The 18,957-nt window shown below is 38.2% G+C and overlaps 1 protein-coding gene across 3 annotated transcripts in view; it reads right to left on the reverse strand.

The window, feature by feature from the left end:
• The window catches only part of cacng8b (calcium channel, voltage-dependent, gamma subunit 8b), a 68,683-nt gene that overhangs the window by 15,217 nt on the left and 34,509 nt on the right, over positions 1–18,957 (reverse strand). For 2 of the 3 annotated variants that reach the window (XM_057834923.1, XM_057834924.1), the window contains exons 2-3: positions 14,418–14,678; positions 7,447–7,671 (exon numbers count right to left, since the gene is read on the reverse strand). In XM_057834923.1, the coding sequence (XP_057690906.1) occupies positions 7,447–7,669 (223 nt within the window). In that variant the 5' untranslated portion in view covers positions 7,670–7,671; positions 14,418–14,678. The remainder of the gene's footprint in view (positions 1–7,446; positions 7,672–14,417; positions 14,679–18,957) is intronic. The other variant, XM_057834925.1, reaches the window with a different exon arrangement.

The raw sequence follows: 18,957 nt of genomic DNA on the forward strand, positions 1-18,957 counted from the left end.
TGCATGGGGGCGCTACTTTGCAGTTTTTCCACTCATCGCGGCGTTCTCTGGTCCCCATTATTCGCGAAAAACAAAGGGTATATATATATATATATATATATATATATATATATATATATATATATATATATATATATATTAGGGCTGTCAAAATTATCGCGTTAACGCGCGGTAATTAATTTTTTGAATTAATCACGTTAAAATATTTGACGCAATTAACGCACATTTCCCGCTCAGACAGTATTCTGCCTTTTGGTAAGTTTTACAGCAAGGTTTTTTGTGCTGTCTAACAGCGAACTCTTGTGGTTGCTTTGCGACATGGTTTATTGCTTTCTTGCCGGTTCAATATGGCTGCACGACGTCTCGGGCTGACGCCTACGTTGTAATGTTGTGCTTATATGATCCTTGGACAAGATTTGTCCGTAATTATGGTTGTTGTAAAGAATGTGCATATTATGTTAGTAAGCGAAATGTTCTATTTTTTGTATGAGACGCTTTTTGTTTATGTTTAGTGAACCTGTATAGTGTGCTAAGCTAACGTTGTTGCTAATGCAATGCTTGTGTTGTGCTTTTTTTTTTGTAGTTTCACTACGGTCTAAAGAGGACAGTGGTTTGAGGCCATTTTATTAATAAATCAGATGAAAAAGGAAGAAGTCTGATTATTAAGGCGTCGTTCACTAGCTGTCTAGCTTTGGAAAAAGTAGACGCTTCGGAGTGAGGACAGCATAGACAGATTTAAATGACAGTAGAGTGAAATGCCCACTACAGTCCTTATGTACCGTATGTTGAATGTATATATCCATCTTGTGTCTTATCTTTCCATTCCAACAAATTATTTTACAGAATATATATATAATTTACAGAAAAATATGGCATATTTTATAGATGGTTTGAATTGCGATTAATTACGATTAATTAATTTTTAAGCTATAATTAACTTGATTAAAAATTTTAATCGTTTGACAGCCCTAATATATATATATATATATGTGTACATACATACACAGTATAAACATGCAAGGGCAAGTGACCACTTTTCCACTTTTGGCATTAAAAACACGTAAATATTAGCAGCAATTATTATATATAAATACATTTATTATTGTTGATCATTGTTATATTTTTAACATTATTTTCATATCATATAGATAGATTTATAAATTAGCACAACATTATTGAAAGCATAATCAAATTAAAATGAATAAAAACAAATACACTCTGGTTACCTATTGTTTTACGTAAATATCAGTGGTAATTATATTTATTTTAAAATTATTCATCATTATAGTTTTTTTAAAATATTATTTTTATACTATTACCAATAGATTTATTTAAATTAACACAATGTTATTGAAAGCTAAATCAAATTTAAAATAAAACAAATACATTCTTGTTACATTCCCAAGTAACACCTTAAAATACATGTTTTCATTGTATTTATCTCGTTCCATGCTATTGACGGCAAAATACATTGTTTCATTTAAACTGGGAGGATGGGCTGTGAATACTTTCTGTGTCGCACCCCCAAAAAATGGATTGGATATCTAGCACCGTCAATGTCAGCCAGTGAGTAAAATGAGTAAAAATAAAAAGTCATAATTTGAGCATGAAAGTGTTAATATTCCTATATCACAATAATGTGAATATTACAACATCGCTATTATATATTTAGATAAACTGTATACATAGATGCAGCTTACTGTAGGCATATTAATCTCTCCGAGCAAGCATGTTTTGTACTCCAGCTGCACCTCACTGCACGGCTGCATGGCCACTGAGCATCTTTCTTGGCTGACTGGAGGATACTTGACCTGGAAGCCATGCCAAGACACTGTCAGTTTTACCACCACCCGACATAGGAGCAGAAAGAATAGAAAAGAAGACAGCGGAAGTGTGACGTCAAGAAGAGTGAATGAGGGCCACCGCACGAAGCTGAAAACATTTGTGTGTGCACTGCAGTACTGCTGATAGGATCTTATCTCTAATTGGCTGTTTCGCCCGGAGAGGAGGGCGAATTAAGCCGCGATTGCTTTAGTTCATTTTGACGTAGAAAAGCCCTAATCTGGTTTGCGTTTCCACTAAGGAGGGAGTAGATATCGTAAACTACGTAAAGCGTGACATCATACGCACTGGAGCTTACCAAAATAATTCTACAAGGAGCTAAGACAATTGATATACTTTTTGATGTCTTAAGACTTTCAACCGTCTAAGAATAAATAAATCTACAGTGATCCCTCGCTACATCTTGCTTCAAACTTTGCGCCCTCAGACCATTGCTTATTTTTCTTCCTATCAAAAATAAACAAATAAATAAATACAGATGAGCCGTCCAGAGTAGATCACGCAGTGCACTGGAGTTGCTTATTAAAGTTAACGACGGTTGACAAACGTTTAATGTTTGATCTTGCCACAGATGCTTGGAAGCCGCTGCATCGTTTAACTTGTTAAACATTTGCTGTGGCAACTCATTGTGTGTAAGTGAGCAGCTTGAGCGGATTTGAGTGGACTCACTCAATGAAGCATTTAATAAAGACAAGCATTTTTCTACTTTATTCTTGTTTAAAAATAATTCGGTGGGACAGTAGCATGTTTAAATCTAAAAAAATTATTACATTTCAAGTGCTTAAAAACCCTTGATTAATATATATACGGCAGAAAACACAGATACTGTAATGCTGAAAGAGCAGTTTCTGCTCTTGCACCCCTCTTTAAAATAAACTGCTGTATTTTAAGCCAAAATAACTGTTTTGTTCGATAGAACAATATGTCTATATGCAGTCAAAGCAGATTCATGGTGCAATAAGCCCCCAAACTAATTTTCATTTGTCCGTTTTACCCTGGAAGTCCCTGTTTACAGACGTCACGCAACCGTTTTTGTTTCAACCTAGCCATAAAAGGTAAGTAATCGTATTTATTATTTGAAATGTCTGTCATTTTTAGCTTACAATCATTAATTGATGTGTAATATTTCGTTTAAAAAAAAAAAAAGACTTAAAAAAATTATTCACTTGCATATTCTAAACTTTTGAACAACTTACGTCACAACGAAAAAATTGGCGTCTGTAAAAAAGTCACGGATATCTACCTCATAACTATCGCCTAATTGTATTTTTTTTTTTCATTACTGTCGCATTTCCCCCGATATTGTAGATGAAAAAACGTTTAAAAGGGTTAAAAGCGTTTTTAAATGATATCCTGTTCAAAATTTTTCCTCCCCCAGAAAGTTGAGATTTTAAGCTTTCCAATGATGTATCACACGTGCATGTCGGACAATTTTGAAATTTTGCCAAATCGGAGGTCTTAGATCGGAGCCTCAAGTCACCTGAGTGTTTTATATATTACAAAACTACTAAAATTACTGTTTCGATTTCACCCCTTCAGACCTAAGCATGCTGCTGAAGGAAATGATGCGTTCACGTCTCTAAATCAATATATACACTGAATTTAGTTGCGATTGACACTTCTGGGAGATGATTGGATGAAACTTTACCCATCGAAATCCAATCATGAGGTTTGGCTTGCCCTCTTTGCTATTTTTGGCTCTTTAAAAATGGCTGACAAAACGCAACTTCAAAAAGGATTACGTAAAGTGCTTATTTCTTATAAAAACACATTAACATTAAAATTAACCAATAAAAGCATGAAATATCCTCGACCAAAAAAATGCACTTTGCTCTGGTGTTTGAGAAGAGTAAAAATCAGCGCAGATTTTTTTGGGGGCCCAGCAGAAAAGTGCAGGTCTGAACGGGCTAAAAACGATAAATTAACTGGTATTAATAGGGAAAATTCAAGAACGATTGTGTCGTATTAACAATTGCGCCTCCCAAATTTACTACTAGTAGCCTACATGCTAATTGCCAAAACTAGTTGTGGGCAACTGCTGCTAGTAGAAAAATGTACAATTTTCCGGAATACTAATAAGAGAGTCATCTCGGTTAAATATCTTAAGCTCTATAAAAATTGTCTGTGTGTTCGTGTTTTATGGATGCCGAAACGGCCGGGCGGATATTGACGAAATTTTACACAGTTGTACTTTATGTGTCTGGGAGTGTTCTTGAATGGGTTTGATCTCTCCATTTATTTGAGGAAAACTCATTCGAAACTCAAACAAACTAGCATGAAAAATGCCAATTCTTACTTTTTCACTCGAGCAACGCCGGGCTATACTACTTGATAAATCCATCCAGCATACAGTGGGGCAAATAAGTATTTAGTCAACCACCAATTGTGCAAGTTCTCCTACTTGAAAAGATTAGAGAGGCCTGTAATTGTCAACATGGGTAAACTTCAACCATGACAGACAGAATGTGGAAAAAAAACAGAAAATCACATTGTTTGATTTTTTAAAGAATTTATTTCCAAATTAGAGTGGAAAATAAGTATTTGGTCACCTACAAACAAGCAAGATTTCTGGCTGTCAGAGAGGTCTTAACTTCTTCTACGAGGTCTAACGAGGCTCCACTCGTTACCTGTATTAACGGCACCTGTTTAAACTCATTTTCTTTATAAAAGACACCTGTCCACAACCCACAGTCAGTCACACTCCAAACTCCACTATGGCCAAGACCAAAGAGCTGTTGAAGGACACCAGAGACAAAATTGTAGACCTGCACCAATAGGTAAAACACTTGGTGTAAAGAAATCAACTGTGGGTGCAATTATTAGAAAATGGAAGACATACAAGACCACTGATAATCTCCCTCGATCTGGGGCTCCATGCAAGATCTCACCCCGTGGCGTCAAAATGATAACAAGAACGGTCAGAAAAAATCCCAGAACCACACGGGGGGATCTAGTGAATGACCTACAGAGAGCTGGGACCACAGTAACAAAGGCTACTGTCAATAACACAATGCACCGCTGGGACTCAAATCCTGCACTGCCAGACGTGTCCTCCTGCTGAAGCCAGTACACGTCCAGGACCGTCTTCGGTTCACTAGAGAACATTTGGATGATCCAGAAGAGGACTGGGAGAATGTTTTATGGTCAGATGAAACCAAAATAGAACTTTTTGGTAGAAACACAGGTTCTCGCTTTTGGAGGAGAAAGAATACTGAATTGCATCCGAAGAACACCATACCCACTATGAAGCATGGGGGTGGAAACATCATGCTTTGGGGCTGTTTTTCTGCAAAGGGACCAGGATGACTGATCTGCGTAAAGGAAAGAATGAATGGGGCCATGTATCGAGAGATTTTGAGTGAAAATCTCCTTCCATCAGCAAGGGCATTGAAGATGAGACGTGGCTGGGTCTTTCAGCATGACAATGATCCCAGACACACAGCCAGAGCAACAAAGGAGTGGCTTCGTAAGAAGCATTTCAAGGTCCTGAAGTGGCCTAGCCAGTCTCCAGATCTCAACCCCATAGAAAATCTGTGGAGGGAGTTGAAAGTCTGTGTTGCCCAACAACAGCCCCAAAACATCACTGCTCTAGAGGAGATCTGCATCGAGGAATGGGCCAAAATACCAGCAACAGTGTGTGAAAAGCTTGTGAAGAGTTACAGAAAACGTTTGGCCTCTGTTATTGCCAACAAAGGGTACATAACAAAGTATTGAGATGAACTTTTGGAATTGACCAAATACTTATTTTCTGTCTGTCTTAGTATTTTCCACCATGATTTGCAAGTAAATTCTTTAAAAATCAAACGTGATTTTCTGTCCCTCTGTCCCCCCCCCACATTCTGTCTCTCATGGTTGAGGTTTACCCATGTTGACTATTAAAGGCCTCTCTAATATTTTCAATTGCAAGAACTTGCAAAATTAGTGGTTGACTAAATACTTATTTGCCCCACTGTACATTAAAAAAATCGTTTGGAAGCCTTGATTTTGAGGTTTCTTATGTGTCGATTGAACAAACCTTGGACCCAACAATCCAGCACAAGTAGTATGCCTTCAACGCCAGGCCATACTGCTAGTATTGCATAATTCAGTGGTTCCCAAAGTGTGGCAGGAGTACCACCAATGGTACTGTGGCTCCCTCTAGTAGTACGTGAAAGTGACTCTATTCAATTTTCAAACGATGTTTTATTTAAATCCACTAAAGTGCAGTATATGTTTTTTTTTTAAAGAAGCTTTAATTATTTTAGAAACACTGGCTGTTCAACGCTACAGTTACCATCGTATCATTGAATGAATGACTCACTCTTTTTGTACTGAGAGGAGTCTGGACTGAAGGCGGAATACAAGCTTTTGTTTCTGCACTCGAGTTAAACGATGGCAGCCAGCGCTGCCACGATGATTAATGGATCATTTGGAGAGAGGGTTGGGCTTTGGTATCATGTAATTATCCCCCAATTGTTTCCAATTGTTTCTTGTCACAACGGCACGGTCCAGGAGTTTGATGCGTGCTTTTGCTGGTAATGATAATAATTACAGTGGAGGTATGACAACATTTCGGCGCAAACAAACGATCCGGAGATTCCAGCCTTGGCTCTTCAAGAGTATCACACAAACACATTGAAACAAAAACTAATTTCCTCTTGCCTCTCTAGTAAAATAGGATGAATAATGGTGTTATTTCCTGGGATTAAAAAGATATCACTTGGGGAAATCAAGTCTTCATTTGTCATGAGCAAAAAGTTTGGTGGTGGCAAAATCATGGTCTGGGGTTACATCCAGTATGGGGTGTGCGAGAGATCTGCAGGTTGGAAGGTAAAATAAATAGTCTGAAATATCGACAAATTTTAGCTGCCTCTTACGTTCCTAGCCATAAAAAGGGACAAATTCTGCAGCAAGATGGTGCTCCACCGCATACTTCAATCTCTACCTCAAAGTTCCTCAAGGCAAACAAGATCAAGATCCTCCAGGACTGGCCAGCCCAGTCACCAAACATGAACAGGATGAAAGAGGAAGCATGGAAGACGAAACCCAAGAATGTTGATGAACTCTGGAAGGCATGCAAGACTGCTTTTTTTGATGTTTCTGATGACTTGTATGAATCCTTGCCAAACCGCATGGATGCAGTCCTTCAAGCCCATGGAAGTCATTCAAAATATTAAATTTGGATCTCACAACACCACTACTTAATTCGCTTATGTTATGTAATGTATTTTTGTATTTGAAGTACATTTTTTGTTCAATTTTCACACTACTTTCTTTACGTGACAAAACTTTTGTCTTGCCAAAATTTGACCTTTATGTCTTCATTAAATAATAAATCCTTTTTTAGTGAAACAAATATATTTTTGTACATTCAACATCATTTGGGAGGGTCTTAGCTTTCATATGAGCCATTTCTGAAACCAATTGAATACTTAAAAGTCAGGTTATTAGCAATTGTTTCTACAAAATGGGTACGCGACAAGACTTTTGTCAGGGACTGTACAGCACAACCATCTTTCAAATGAAGGTAATTTATACTAAGGGTTGTTGGCCCCTGTAACTCATTGGATGCTATTGACGGCATAATTAAATGAGTTAAGTCAACGCTTTAGCTCTTCACTGTACCTTCAAGGCAGCATATCCTCCAGAGTCCTGAATGGGTGAGCGCCCCGGGATCCTTCTTGTCCTTGTTATGAGGGTCGTCCTGCGTGACATTGGCTGTGCTGTTGCAGATTAGGGCACGGGAGTACAGCCAATAGTCCGTCCCTATGGCCACCGTCATCAGGCCGAAGGCAGCAAATGCCCCCACGGTGGTGAGGAGGATCTGGATCCCCTTCTCACACACCATGCCTTTGAAAACAAAAGGAAAATGACATTAGAATTACGTTCCCGCCGGACAAGGCAGACTGTTTCTGGCCAGGATGGGCAAATGTGACAAGCCGTGTTGCTGTGGATGTCTGGCAAGATGTTAAAATTGTCAAAACATTGGTCATGGCAGCCACGGTGTGGAGATGAAATCTTGTCGGATGGAGTAAAACGGGATGAACACAATGTTAGCTGACAGTGCGTAATAAGGCGGATCAAAACTTGGAGGTGGTCCATAGTGGGATGGGGAGCAAAATGGGCCCCGACATCTACAGCTACATGCAACCCTTCTATAGATAAGTTTATTTTGCTTGTAGATATGTGAATTTGATCAATTCTGTAACCATGCTAATATGTCAAAATACTTGTATCTTAAATAACATCGGGGAACCATTTTGAAAATTCTGTTAAGTTAGATTTTTAACACCAATTATAGAGCCAAATTTCTCGCAACCGGTCGCATGGATCACCAAAAAACTAGACTACACTTCGCGGGTGTGTGTGACCAACAGGAAAGTGCTGAGTAATATTGCACCAATACTACTATCGGTACTGATACAGCACTAAAATGACGTCGTCGATATCAGGGAGTTCTAAGAAATAACATGCTGATGTCAGCATTTTCTTCTTCTGCTGTTTCATCCCTGTATGACTCGAGTCAGAGTTTGGTCTGCATTGCCGGCAATAAGTCCAATTCGTTCCCAGTGAGCGTTGGACTCCGCCAAGGCTGCCCTTTGTCACCGATTCTGTTCATAATTTTTATGAACAGAATTTCTAGGCGCAGGCGAAGCGTTGAGGGGGTCAAGTTTGGTGGTTTCAGCCTTGCATCTCGGCTTTTTGCAGATAATGTGGTGCTGTAGGCTTCAAAAAGCCGTCACATCCAACTCTCATTGGAGCAGTTCACAGTCAAGTGTGAAGCGGTTGGGATGGTCGTCGGTCAGAAAATAGTGACGTGCCCTCTCCGGGTCGAGGATGAGATCCTTGGGGTCTTGTTCACAACTGAGGGTAGGAGGGAGCTGGAGATCGACAGGCGGATCGGTGCAGCGTCTAAAGTAATGCGGACTCTGCACCGGTCCTCAGTGGTGAATGAGCTAAGCCGAAAGGTGAAGCTCTTGATTTACCAGTCAATCTACGTTCCTACCCTCACCTATGGTCACGAGCTGTGGGTCGTGACTGAAAGAACAAGATGTCGGATACTAGCGGCCGAAATGAGTTTCCTTCGCAAAGTGTCCGGCTCTCCCTTAGAGATAGGGTGAGAAGCTCGGTCATCCTGGAGGGACTCCGCGCTTCTCCTCTGTGTTGAGAGGAGCCAGTTGAGGTGGCTCGGGCATCTGGTTCGGATACCTACTGGACGCCTCCCTGAAGAGGTGTTCCGGGCATGTCACATTGGTGGGAGGCCCTGGGGACGACCCAGGACACGGTGGAGAGACAATGTCTCTTGGCTGGCCTGGGAACGCCTTGGGATCCCGCCGGAGGATCTGGTTGAAGTGGCTGGGGAGAGGGAAGTCTGGGCTTTGGGTTAACTGAGACACTATTATGGTGGAAGATTTTGGTAGCAACTTAATGGTTCCTTTTTTTTTTTAAACATTGACACCTTTTTAAAACGATATCTCAATTCTTGACAGGAGCATATTGATAACCTTTTGGGATACAAAGTATTACGATATATCACCATTTCGATATTTTGTCACACCCCTAATAAGAGCCAGGTGTCGAAATCGACATCCGGTGCCAAAAAATATAATCGGTGCAACATTAATGTTAAGTGGCCTCTGGTAGAATAAGAATGAAGCAGTGAATTATCTCGCATGAGGACTTGCCTAACCTCAGTGAGCCGCACTTCATTAAAAAACACAGCAGTCATGCAGGTGAGATGATAAGGAGGTGAGATAGGACGCAAGGTGAGTAAGACAAAACCGGGAGGTGTGCAAGTGGCACTATTCAATGATGTGTCCTTGGAAGGAGAGTTGGATGACTCTGCTGACTCCGCTTAACAAGCCAGAAGTGATGTGAAACACTACAGATCACACCCTGCCCGTCTACTCCATATTCATAACCCTGACACCCCCGCTCCTCTTAGAACTTGGAAGGCGAGAGCGGAGAGGAATGCATAAACAGATCCCTGGTGAAATCCCTTTAGGGCAATAAGGACGCTACTTTACACATTTAAATAGCATCGATCCACGGTGGAGGAATCCTCAACACTCTTTAAGAACAAATACAGCAAAAATCATCAAAGTAAGCCCGAGAAGACGGATTTAGGGGCAAAGAGTTGTAAACAAAGTTGTTGAACACAAATTCACTTTCTGACATCCTGTGATCTTTGTTCTTAAGGTTATTCATTCAAACTTTGTGCTACCAGGTATTACAAAGCTTACGAGAAGCCGACATTACAAAGAACGTGTCTACCTTTCTCTTAACTCCATGGCCCGCAATGCAAATTGACTGTAAAAGTAAAACTGCTTCCCTTAACCTGCACCTTGATCCAGAAATGTAATAAAATGTAATGGTCCATGTCTGACACTGTCCAGAAGAGTTTGCAACGTCATCATGTTTTCCGTTACCTTGCTTCCCAAGCTTATATTTTTCACACACAAGGGCAGATCAGAAAATCAAATGTGTGAAATGTTTGTGTCACTCAGTCAAACATAATGTGATAGAATAGGTTTAAATTAGGGCTGTCAAATGATAATTTTTTTTTTTTTCCTAATTGAGTTAATCACAGTTTAAAAATTAATTAAACGTAATTAATCGCAATTCAAACCATCTCTAAAATATGCCATATTGTTCTGTAAATTATCGTTTGAAATGGAAAGATAAGACACAAGACGGATATATACATACAACATACTGTACATAAGTACTGTATTTGTTTATTATAACAATAAATCCACAAATGGCATTATTAACATTCTTTCTGTTAAAGTGATCCACGGACTTGTAGTTCTTAAAAGATAAATGTTATAGTTACAAGTTATAGTAATTTTATATTAAAACCCCTCATGTTTTCGTTTTAATAAAATTTGTAAAATTTTCAATCAAAAGTAGAAGTAATATAATAATAATAATAAAAATAATAAGAATAGAGTTACCAAAGTCTGAGTAAGTTGCCAGTTCATGCCAGTTCACTTTGCATTGTTGTTTAACTGTGTGAGAATAGGGCCTCTTTACTACAGACTGAAGTACTTTTCTTTTTGTGAACATTATTTTTTTTTTTTTGAGAGATAGGAATATTATTTTTGTTGTGCTTTCACTAAATGATACTTATGTTTTTGTTGTGAACGAGTTGCCGAAGCTTATGCCAATAAACGGCGCGGTCCAAAGAACGCCTGTGTCCACTCGCCTTTATAACATATATATCTCTGTACATATCTTACCCAAAATACAACAAGAGACACATAATTGCCACTAGAAGAAAGAAAACTTACAGAAATTTGCGTGGAGTACAAATAGCACAATGTAACAGCATAAACGTCTCACAGCTACTAATTCTCCCACTAGTAGAAGGAATAAAATTAGTATGGAACGACGCTGCCCCCAAGCGACCGGTGGCATTCTCTTCACTCTTAATGTCAATAAACGGCGTCATTGAAATCTGTTTGAGGCAATGCGTGAGCGGGTCATTCAGTGCATGCGTTAATTGTGTCAAATATTTTAACGTGATTAATTTAAAAAATTAATTAACGCCCGTTAACGCGATAATTTTGGCAGCCCAAGTTAAAATTCCAAATTCACTAAATCCTCCACTGAAAATATCCAAATTTAAAGCTAAAAAAAGTGCAGTAACGCACATCAGCGACAAAAATGAACAGACACACTGAAAGAAAGCAGGGAACTAAATACAAATAAATTAATGGGGAAATACAATGTGAGACACAACATGAAACACAACCAAATCTTCTCAAAACCAAGCAATAGTCAATAGACAGATCATGATAAGGTTATCAAGATGAAGATATTTGCGCCTTTATTTTGTCAAATCTGTATTTTCTTGTATCGAAAGCAACTAGGAAATAAACCTGATCTCCGAGAAATTGTGACTGTTATCATTTGTGAGGGTAGACGCGTCTCGCACAAATAATGGTGTTTTACAGCACAAATAATAGTATTATTTTTTTCAAAATTTTTGGGGATGTATCCCAAACGATTTTGAATAAACCCTTACCTAGAAAAGATGACCAATCAGAAGCAACCAGAGAATAACTAAATAATACTCCAAAGTTGCTGGTTTTTAACCAGTTTTCATCATGCTTACAGGTACAGTTTATCACAAAAGTGAGTACACCCCTCGCATTTCTGCAGATGTTTAAGTATATCTTTTCATGGGACAACACTGACAAAATGACACTTGGACACAATGAAAAGTAGTCTGTGAAAAGTAGTCTGTGTGCAACTTATATAATAGAGTTAATTTATTTTCCCCTAAAAAAAAATCAAAATATAGCCATTAATATCTAAACCCCTGACAACAAAAGTGAGTACACCCCTTGGAAACTACATAAAGCTAAGCTAAGCTAAATGTCCAAATTGAGTACTGCTTGTCATTTTCAGTCCAAAATATCATATGACTCATTACGGACGTGCTGTCAGCATTGCTGCAGAGATTAAAGAGGTGTGGGGGTCAGCCTGTTAGTGCTCCGACCATATGCCGCACTCTACATCAAATTGGTGTGCATGGCTGTCACCCCAGGAGGAAGCCTCTTCTGAAGATGGTACACAAAAAGCCCGCCCGTCTCATCAGACCATAGGACATGGTTCCAGTAATCCATGTGCTTTGTCGACATGTCTTCAGCAAACTGTTTGCGTTTCTTTCTTGACATTTTGGAGGAAAAATGACAACCAGTACTCAATTTGGACATTTAGGGATGTACGTAGTTTCTAAGTGGTGTACTCACTTTTGTTGCCAGGGGTTTAGATATTAATGGCTATATTTTGAGTTATTTTGAGGGGGAAAATAAATGAATTCTATTATATAAGCTGCACACAGACTACGTTTCATTGTGTCAAAGTGTCATTTTGTCAGTGTTGTCCCATGAAAAGATATACTTAAATATCTGCAGAAATGTGAGGGGTGCACTCACTTTTGAGATAAACTGTATCAGCTGCTAAATGTGATAGAGCGTGTAGCATGGTGAGTCCATACATGATTAAAATGAGGGTCAGAAATCTGTTTATTTGAATCATGGATGGTTGCTAAGGACAGTTTGGACAATTTCTCACATTTAACTCCTTGATACCTGAATTTACATTTAACAAATATTATGAAACATTGGAGGAATACATACAGTAAGTAAATACAAATTATTTCAATACAAAAATACTAAACTAGTGATCCCTCGTTTTTCGTTAATGGGGACCAGAACCCCGTGCAATATGTGAATAACCGCGAAAAGTAGCGCCCCACCCCAAATAAAAAACATTTGTGTATGTGTGTGTGTTCAATGTACTTATTCAGATTTATCATTGGAAAGAGATACATATAAGACATGATTTTTCACGTTTTCGCAAAATATATAAAAAAAACAACAAAAAAACAACTTTTATATCTATATATATTTTAATAAATGGTTTTTAAGCACTTCACATGTAAAAATTATGATAAATTTTAAACATTACTGTCCCACGGAATTATTTTTAAACACAAATAATTTACAAAAATGCTTGTCCATTGAGTGAGTCCACTCAAATCCACTCATGCTGCTCACATACACACAGTGAGTTGCCAAAGCAACTGTTTAACAAGCTAAACGATGATTGACACATGCAACGCTCTGAAGTTTCAGCTTCCAACTTCTCTGGCAAGATTAAATCTTAACGCCTGTCAATCATTGTTAACTTTAACAAGTAACTCCAGTGCTCTCCCGGACCAAAAAAGCAGCAGGAGGGAGAATGAGAGACTAGGTAATCTGATCAAGACAGCTTGATAGAATATGGCATTTATTTTTTAAATTTATTTTCTAATTGGATAAAAAAAAATTTTTTAAATGTGATGGAGTGAGGGCGTGAAGTTTGAAGCGCAAAGTAGTGCACTGGATAGAAAATGAAATTTAAAATATACAGCTAAAAAATGAGAAAATCTTAAAATTAAATAAGTACATATATTTTAAATAATTAAAAAAAATTTTTTTTTTAAAGAAAGTCATGTAAATATAGAAAAAAATATTTTAATTTAAAATTAATCAAAGGATTTGGGGGGAAATTTTTCAAAATCAAAAAAAGGAATTCATGACTAAATTCTTTTTATTTGAGTTATTTTAAACGTATTTTTCATTTTGAATGAATTCTTTTGAATGAATGACTATAGTTTCCAATTTTTATTTGTATTTATCAATGTAATTTTCTACCTTTTGTTTTTTGTTTATGATTACTATTTTTATGCACTTGTATGTATTCCCTTAATGCTTTTTTAAAATATATATTTGCCAAACATAAATTCACGGATTAAGGGGTTAGCAACGACAGAGATCCGGTTCATTTAAAATTGTAAGAACTGACCATGAATGCTCATTTTACAGTTCTATTAGCACTAGACATCCAATCCCTTTTTGACTGAGATTGAAATAAGGGACTGAACATCTAGCGCCGTCAACGGCAACCAATGAGTTCATGATCTCAATCAAATGATGTCAATCCAAAAAGAATCGTCTTCGTACAGATGTAATAATAATTTGCCTGGTGACAAAATCTGACCTCTGACCCAAAATTCATGACCTAAGGAGAACTCGACTTACCTGACGGCGAGTTTCTATCCTTCGACTCAATTTTGAAATCTTTCCTTCCCTCGTCAGTGAAGAACGTGCTGCCCCTTCAATCCGGACAGCATCCATCGACTGTTCTCAGCCGCTCCCCCCGCTCTCTCTCGCCCCTTCGCTCGCCCTTTCCCGCTGTCTTTCTCACTGGAGTGTGTCTTGGACGCTGGTCCCGCTCTCCTTCGTTGGCTCCTCCGCTAGCAGGAAGCCACCACCAAAGGGCCCATCATCTCTGCTCAGCTGCTGCACACACAAATAAAGAATGGGCCGTTTAAATATGCAGATGAAATCAAACGGGGCCTCATTTGGAATGGAAACATGCGCATATCATTTCCTCAACTCTCTCAATTGATCGTCATGTCAAATTCATCTATAAACAGTTAGCGTTTGCTGCCTATTTGACACGTGCTTGAATAATTCAAAAGAAATAAAATTGCTGTAAATGAATTGACCTTCTGTCATAATCATTTAGCTACTGCGGCTCACTCACTCCAGACAAGGAAGCTACTTTTGTGAGATGGTGTAAAATTAGATTCATCTTCCAATTAAACTACTTGAGCATCATAGGAGGTTGCTCTGAGAGGGAAAAGGAAGCTCAGTTTCCCCCCAAATGTCAATAAGTGATCAAATGTATACTGTTGTGTATCCATGTCATCAGCGGTGAAAGTACAGTGTCTCACAAAAGTGAGTAGACCCCTCGCATTTCTGCAGATATTCATGTATATCTTTTCGTGGAACAAACAAAATGACACTTTGACACAATGAAAAGTGGTCTGTGTGCAGCCTATATAATAGAGTTAATTTATTTTCCCCTCAAAATGACTCAAAATATAGCCCTTAATATCTAAACCCCTGGCAAGAAAAGTGAGTACACCCCTTAGAAACTACGTACATCCCCAAATGTCCAAATTGAGTACCTCTTGTCATTTTCCCTCCAAAATGTCATAAGACCATACGCTGTACTGTACATCATATTGGTGTGCATGGCTGTCACCCCAGGAGGAAACCTCTCCTGAAGACGGTACACATGAAAGCCCACAAACAGTTTACTGAAGACATGTCAACAAAGCACATGGATTACTGGAACCATGTCCTATGGTCTGATGAGACGAAGATTAATTTGTTTGGTTCCGATGGTCTCAAGCATGTGTGGCGGCGAGCAGGTGAGGAGTACAAAGATAAGTGTGTCATGCCTACAATCAAGCATGGTGGTGGGAATAACCCCCCTCCCCCCCCCCCCCTACACACACACACACACACACACACACACACACACACACACACACACACACACACACACACACACACACACACACACACACACACACACACACCTCTTCAATCTCTGCAGCAATGCTGACAGCACTCCTGTAACGAGTCACATGACATTTTGGAAGGAAAATGACAAGCAGTACTCAATTTGGACATTTAGGGATGTACGTAGTTCCCATGCGGTGTACTCACATTTGTTGCCAGGGGTTTAGATATTAATGGCTATACTTTGTGTTATTTTGAGGGGAAAATAAATTAACTCTATTATATAAGCTGCACACAGACTACTTTTAATTGTGTCAAAGTTTCAATCACCAAATTCTAATTCATAAACTGGAAAAATATGGAATCTGCGGGGTTGCAGGGGATTGGTTAAAAAGTTATCTAAGTGAAAGGGTGCAATATGTCAAAATGGGACAGTATACTTCAAAACAACTTGGTATTGCTTGTGGTGTTCCTCAGGGGTCTGTGTTGGGGCCAAAACTGCTTAATCTATACATAAATGATATTTTTGATGCATCTCAATCTCTAAAATTCATTCTTTTTGCAGATGACACCAATGTATTCTATAGTAATAATAATTATAATGAGTTGATAAAGGTCGTGAACAAGGAGCTAATTACAATTAAAAAAAATGGATGGATATAAATAAATTGTCGTTAAATTTGAGTAAAACCAAAGCTATGATGTTTGGTAGCATTAAAACTAGGGCTGTCAAACGATTAAAATTTTTCATCGAGTTAATTACAGCTTAAAAATTAATTAATCGTAATTAATTGCAATTAATCGCAATTTTTCTGTAAATTATATATATATTCTGTTAAATAATTTGTTGGAATGGAAAGATAAGACACAAGATGGATATGTATACATTCAACATACGGTACATAAGGACTTTAGTGGGCATTTCACTCTACTGTCATTTAAATCTGTCTATGCTGTCCTCACTCCGAAGCGTCTACTTTTTCCAAAGCTAGACAGCTAGTGAACGACGCCTTAATAATTAGACTTCTTCCTTTTTCATCTGATTTATTAATAAAATGGCCTAAAACCACTTTCCTCTTTAGACCGTAGTGAAACTACAAAAATAAAAAGTACACAAGCATTGCATTAGCAACAACGTTAGCTTAGCACGCTATACAGGTTCACTAAACATAAACAAAAAGCGTCTCATACAAAAAATATAACATTTCGCTTACTAACATAATATATACATTCTTTACAACAACCATACTTACGGACAAATCTTGTCCAAGGATCATATAAGCACAACATTACAACGTAGGCGTCAGCCCGAGACGTCGTGCAGCCATATTGAACTGGCAAGAAAGCAATAAACCATGTCGCAAAGCGACCACAAGAGTTCGCTGTTAGACAGCACAAAAAACCTTGCTGTAAAACTTACCAAAAGGCAGAATACTTTCTGAGCGGGACATGTGCGTTAATTGCGTCAAATATTTTAACGTGATTAATTAAAAAAATTAATTACCGCGCGTTAACGCGATAATTTTGACAGCCCTAATTAAAACTAATTCTGATTTGCACATAATTATTTATGGTATCCAAATTGAAAACGTAGATGAAAATACATTATTAGGTGTCAAAATTGACAGTAAACTGACATGGAAACCCCACATCAGACACATAAAAACAAAAATTTCCAAGAGTCTCTCAATTATAAATAAAGCTAAACAATTTCTTCACGAGAACGCACTCCGCACTTTATAATGCTCTTTACTTCTCATATTGTGTTGAAGTCTGGGGAAACACCTATCAAAGCGCGATAAGTCCTTTAGTCACCTTACAGAAATGGGCTGTGCGAATCATCCATAAGGTCGGGTTTTTGGAGCACACAAATAATTTGTCTATTTACTCAAAGCTGCTAAAATGTAACGATCTTGTAAAGTATAATACCGCAATAATCCTCTATAAAGCATTCAATAAATTATTACCAACTAAATTGCAAAACTTTTTCACACTGAAAGAGAGAACTCATAACTTGAGAGGATATGGAGACTTCAAAACACCAAAAATTCGAACAACTCGTAAAAGTTTTTGTGTGTCTGTGTGTGGAGTGAATTTTTGGAATAATCTGGGAATGCAACACAAGCAATGCCAAACTATCTACAGATTTAAACGGTTATACAAAAATCATGGCCTGAAATAAACAAATGAATGAATGAATGAAAGTTTCATTTTGTCAGTGTTGTCCCATTAAAAGATAGACTTAAATATCTGCAGAAATGCGAGGAAATGCACTTTTTTGATACACTGTAGCTAGAATTTCTTGCCGGAACTTCCGTACATAAAGGTTGGCATGGAGCCCTTTTTTTTCCTTTTTCTCTTTTCTGAGGGGTTAAACCTCATAAAACCACCTAATTGCAAAAACTGCTTTTGACACAATTATAAATACAACCCAAAATAAAACAAGACAGGCTTCACACACACAGTGGCTAGCACGTCCGCTTCACATTTCTGAGATCAAGGGTTCAAAGAGTTTGTATATTTTCCCCCTGCCTATGTGGGTTTTATCTGGGTACTCCGGTTTCCTCAACACATTCCCAAAACATGCATGGTAGGCTGATCGAACACTCTAAATTGTCCCTAGGTAAGAGTGTGTGCGCGAATGGTTGTCTCCTTGTGCCCTGCGATTGGATGGCAACCGATTCAGGGTGTACCCCGCCTAATGCCCATAGTTAGCTGGGACTTGCTTCTGCGCCCCGTGACCCTCGTAAGGATAAGCGGTTCGGAAAATGAATGAATGAATGAAAGGTTTCACATGCATTAGGCTATGGCATTACACTGAAACAACGCATAAATGAGAAACTGATTTCCATTCAAAACTGTATTTTTTCATTGATTTACAAATTTCCATCTAAAATTCCATCTAATTTTTATGTTCCCTAATTTCCTCAAATCTAAATGCTAAACCTCAATTATAACTACCGTAATTTTCGGCCTATAAGCCGTTACTTTTTCCATCATTTGAACTCCTGCGGCTTATAGACCAGTGCGGCTTATTTGTTGATTTATTTGGGTTAATAGGCAACACTTTATTTGACGGCGGTGTTATAAGACCGTCATAATTATGACAAGACACTATCATGGGAATTAGTAAATGCTTATGAGAGATGCCATTAAGTGGCATCCGGCAAATTATGTCACTGACTCCATTTACGTCCAGCGCGGATCTTTTATATTCATTCAAAAGTGAGATCATTTGCCGGATGACACAAAATGACATCTATCA

Source organism: Corythoichthys intestinalis, chromosome 4 (assembly GCF_030265065.1).
Source record: "Corythoichthys intestinalis isolate RoL2023-P3 chromosome 4, ASM3026506v1, whole genome shotgun sequence".
Taxonomy (NCBI): domain Eukaryota; kingdom Metazoa; phylum Chordata; class Actinopteri; order Syngnathiformes; family Syngnathidae; genus Corythoichthys; species Corythoichthys intestinalis.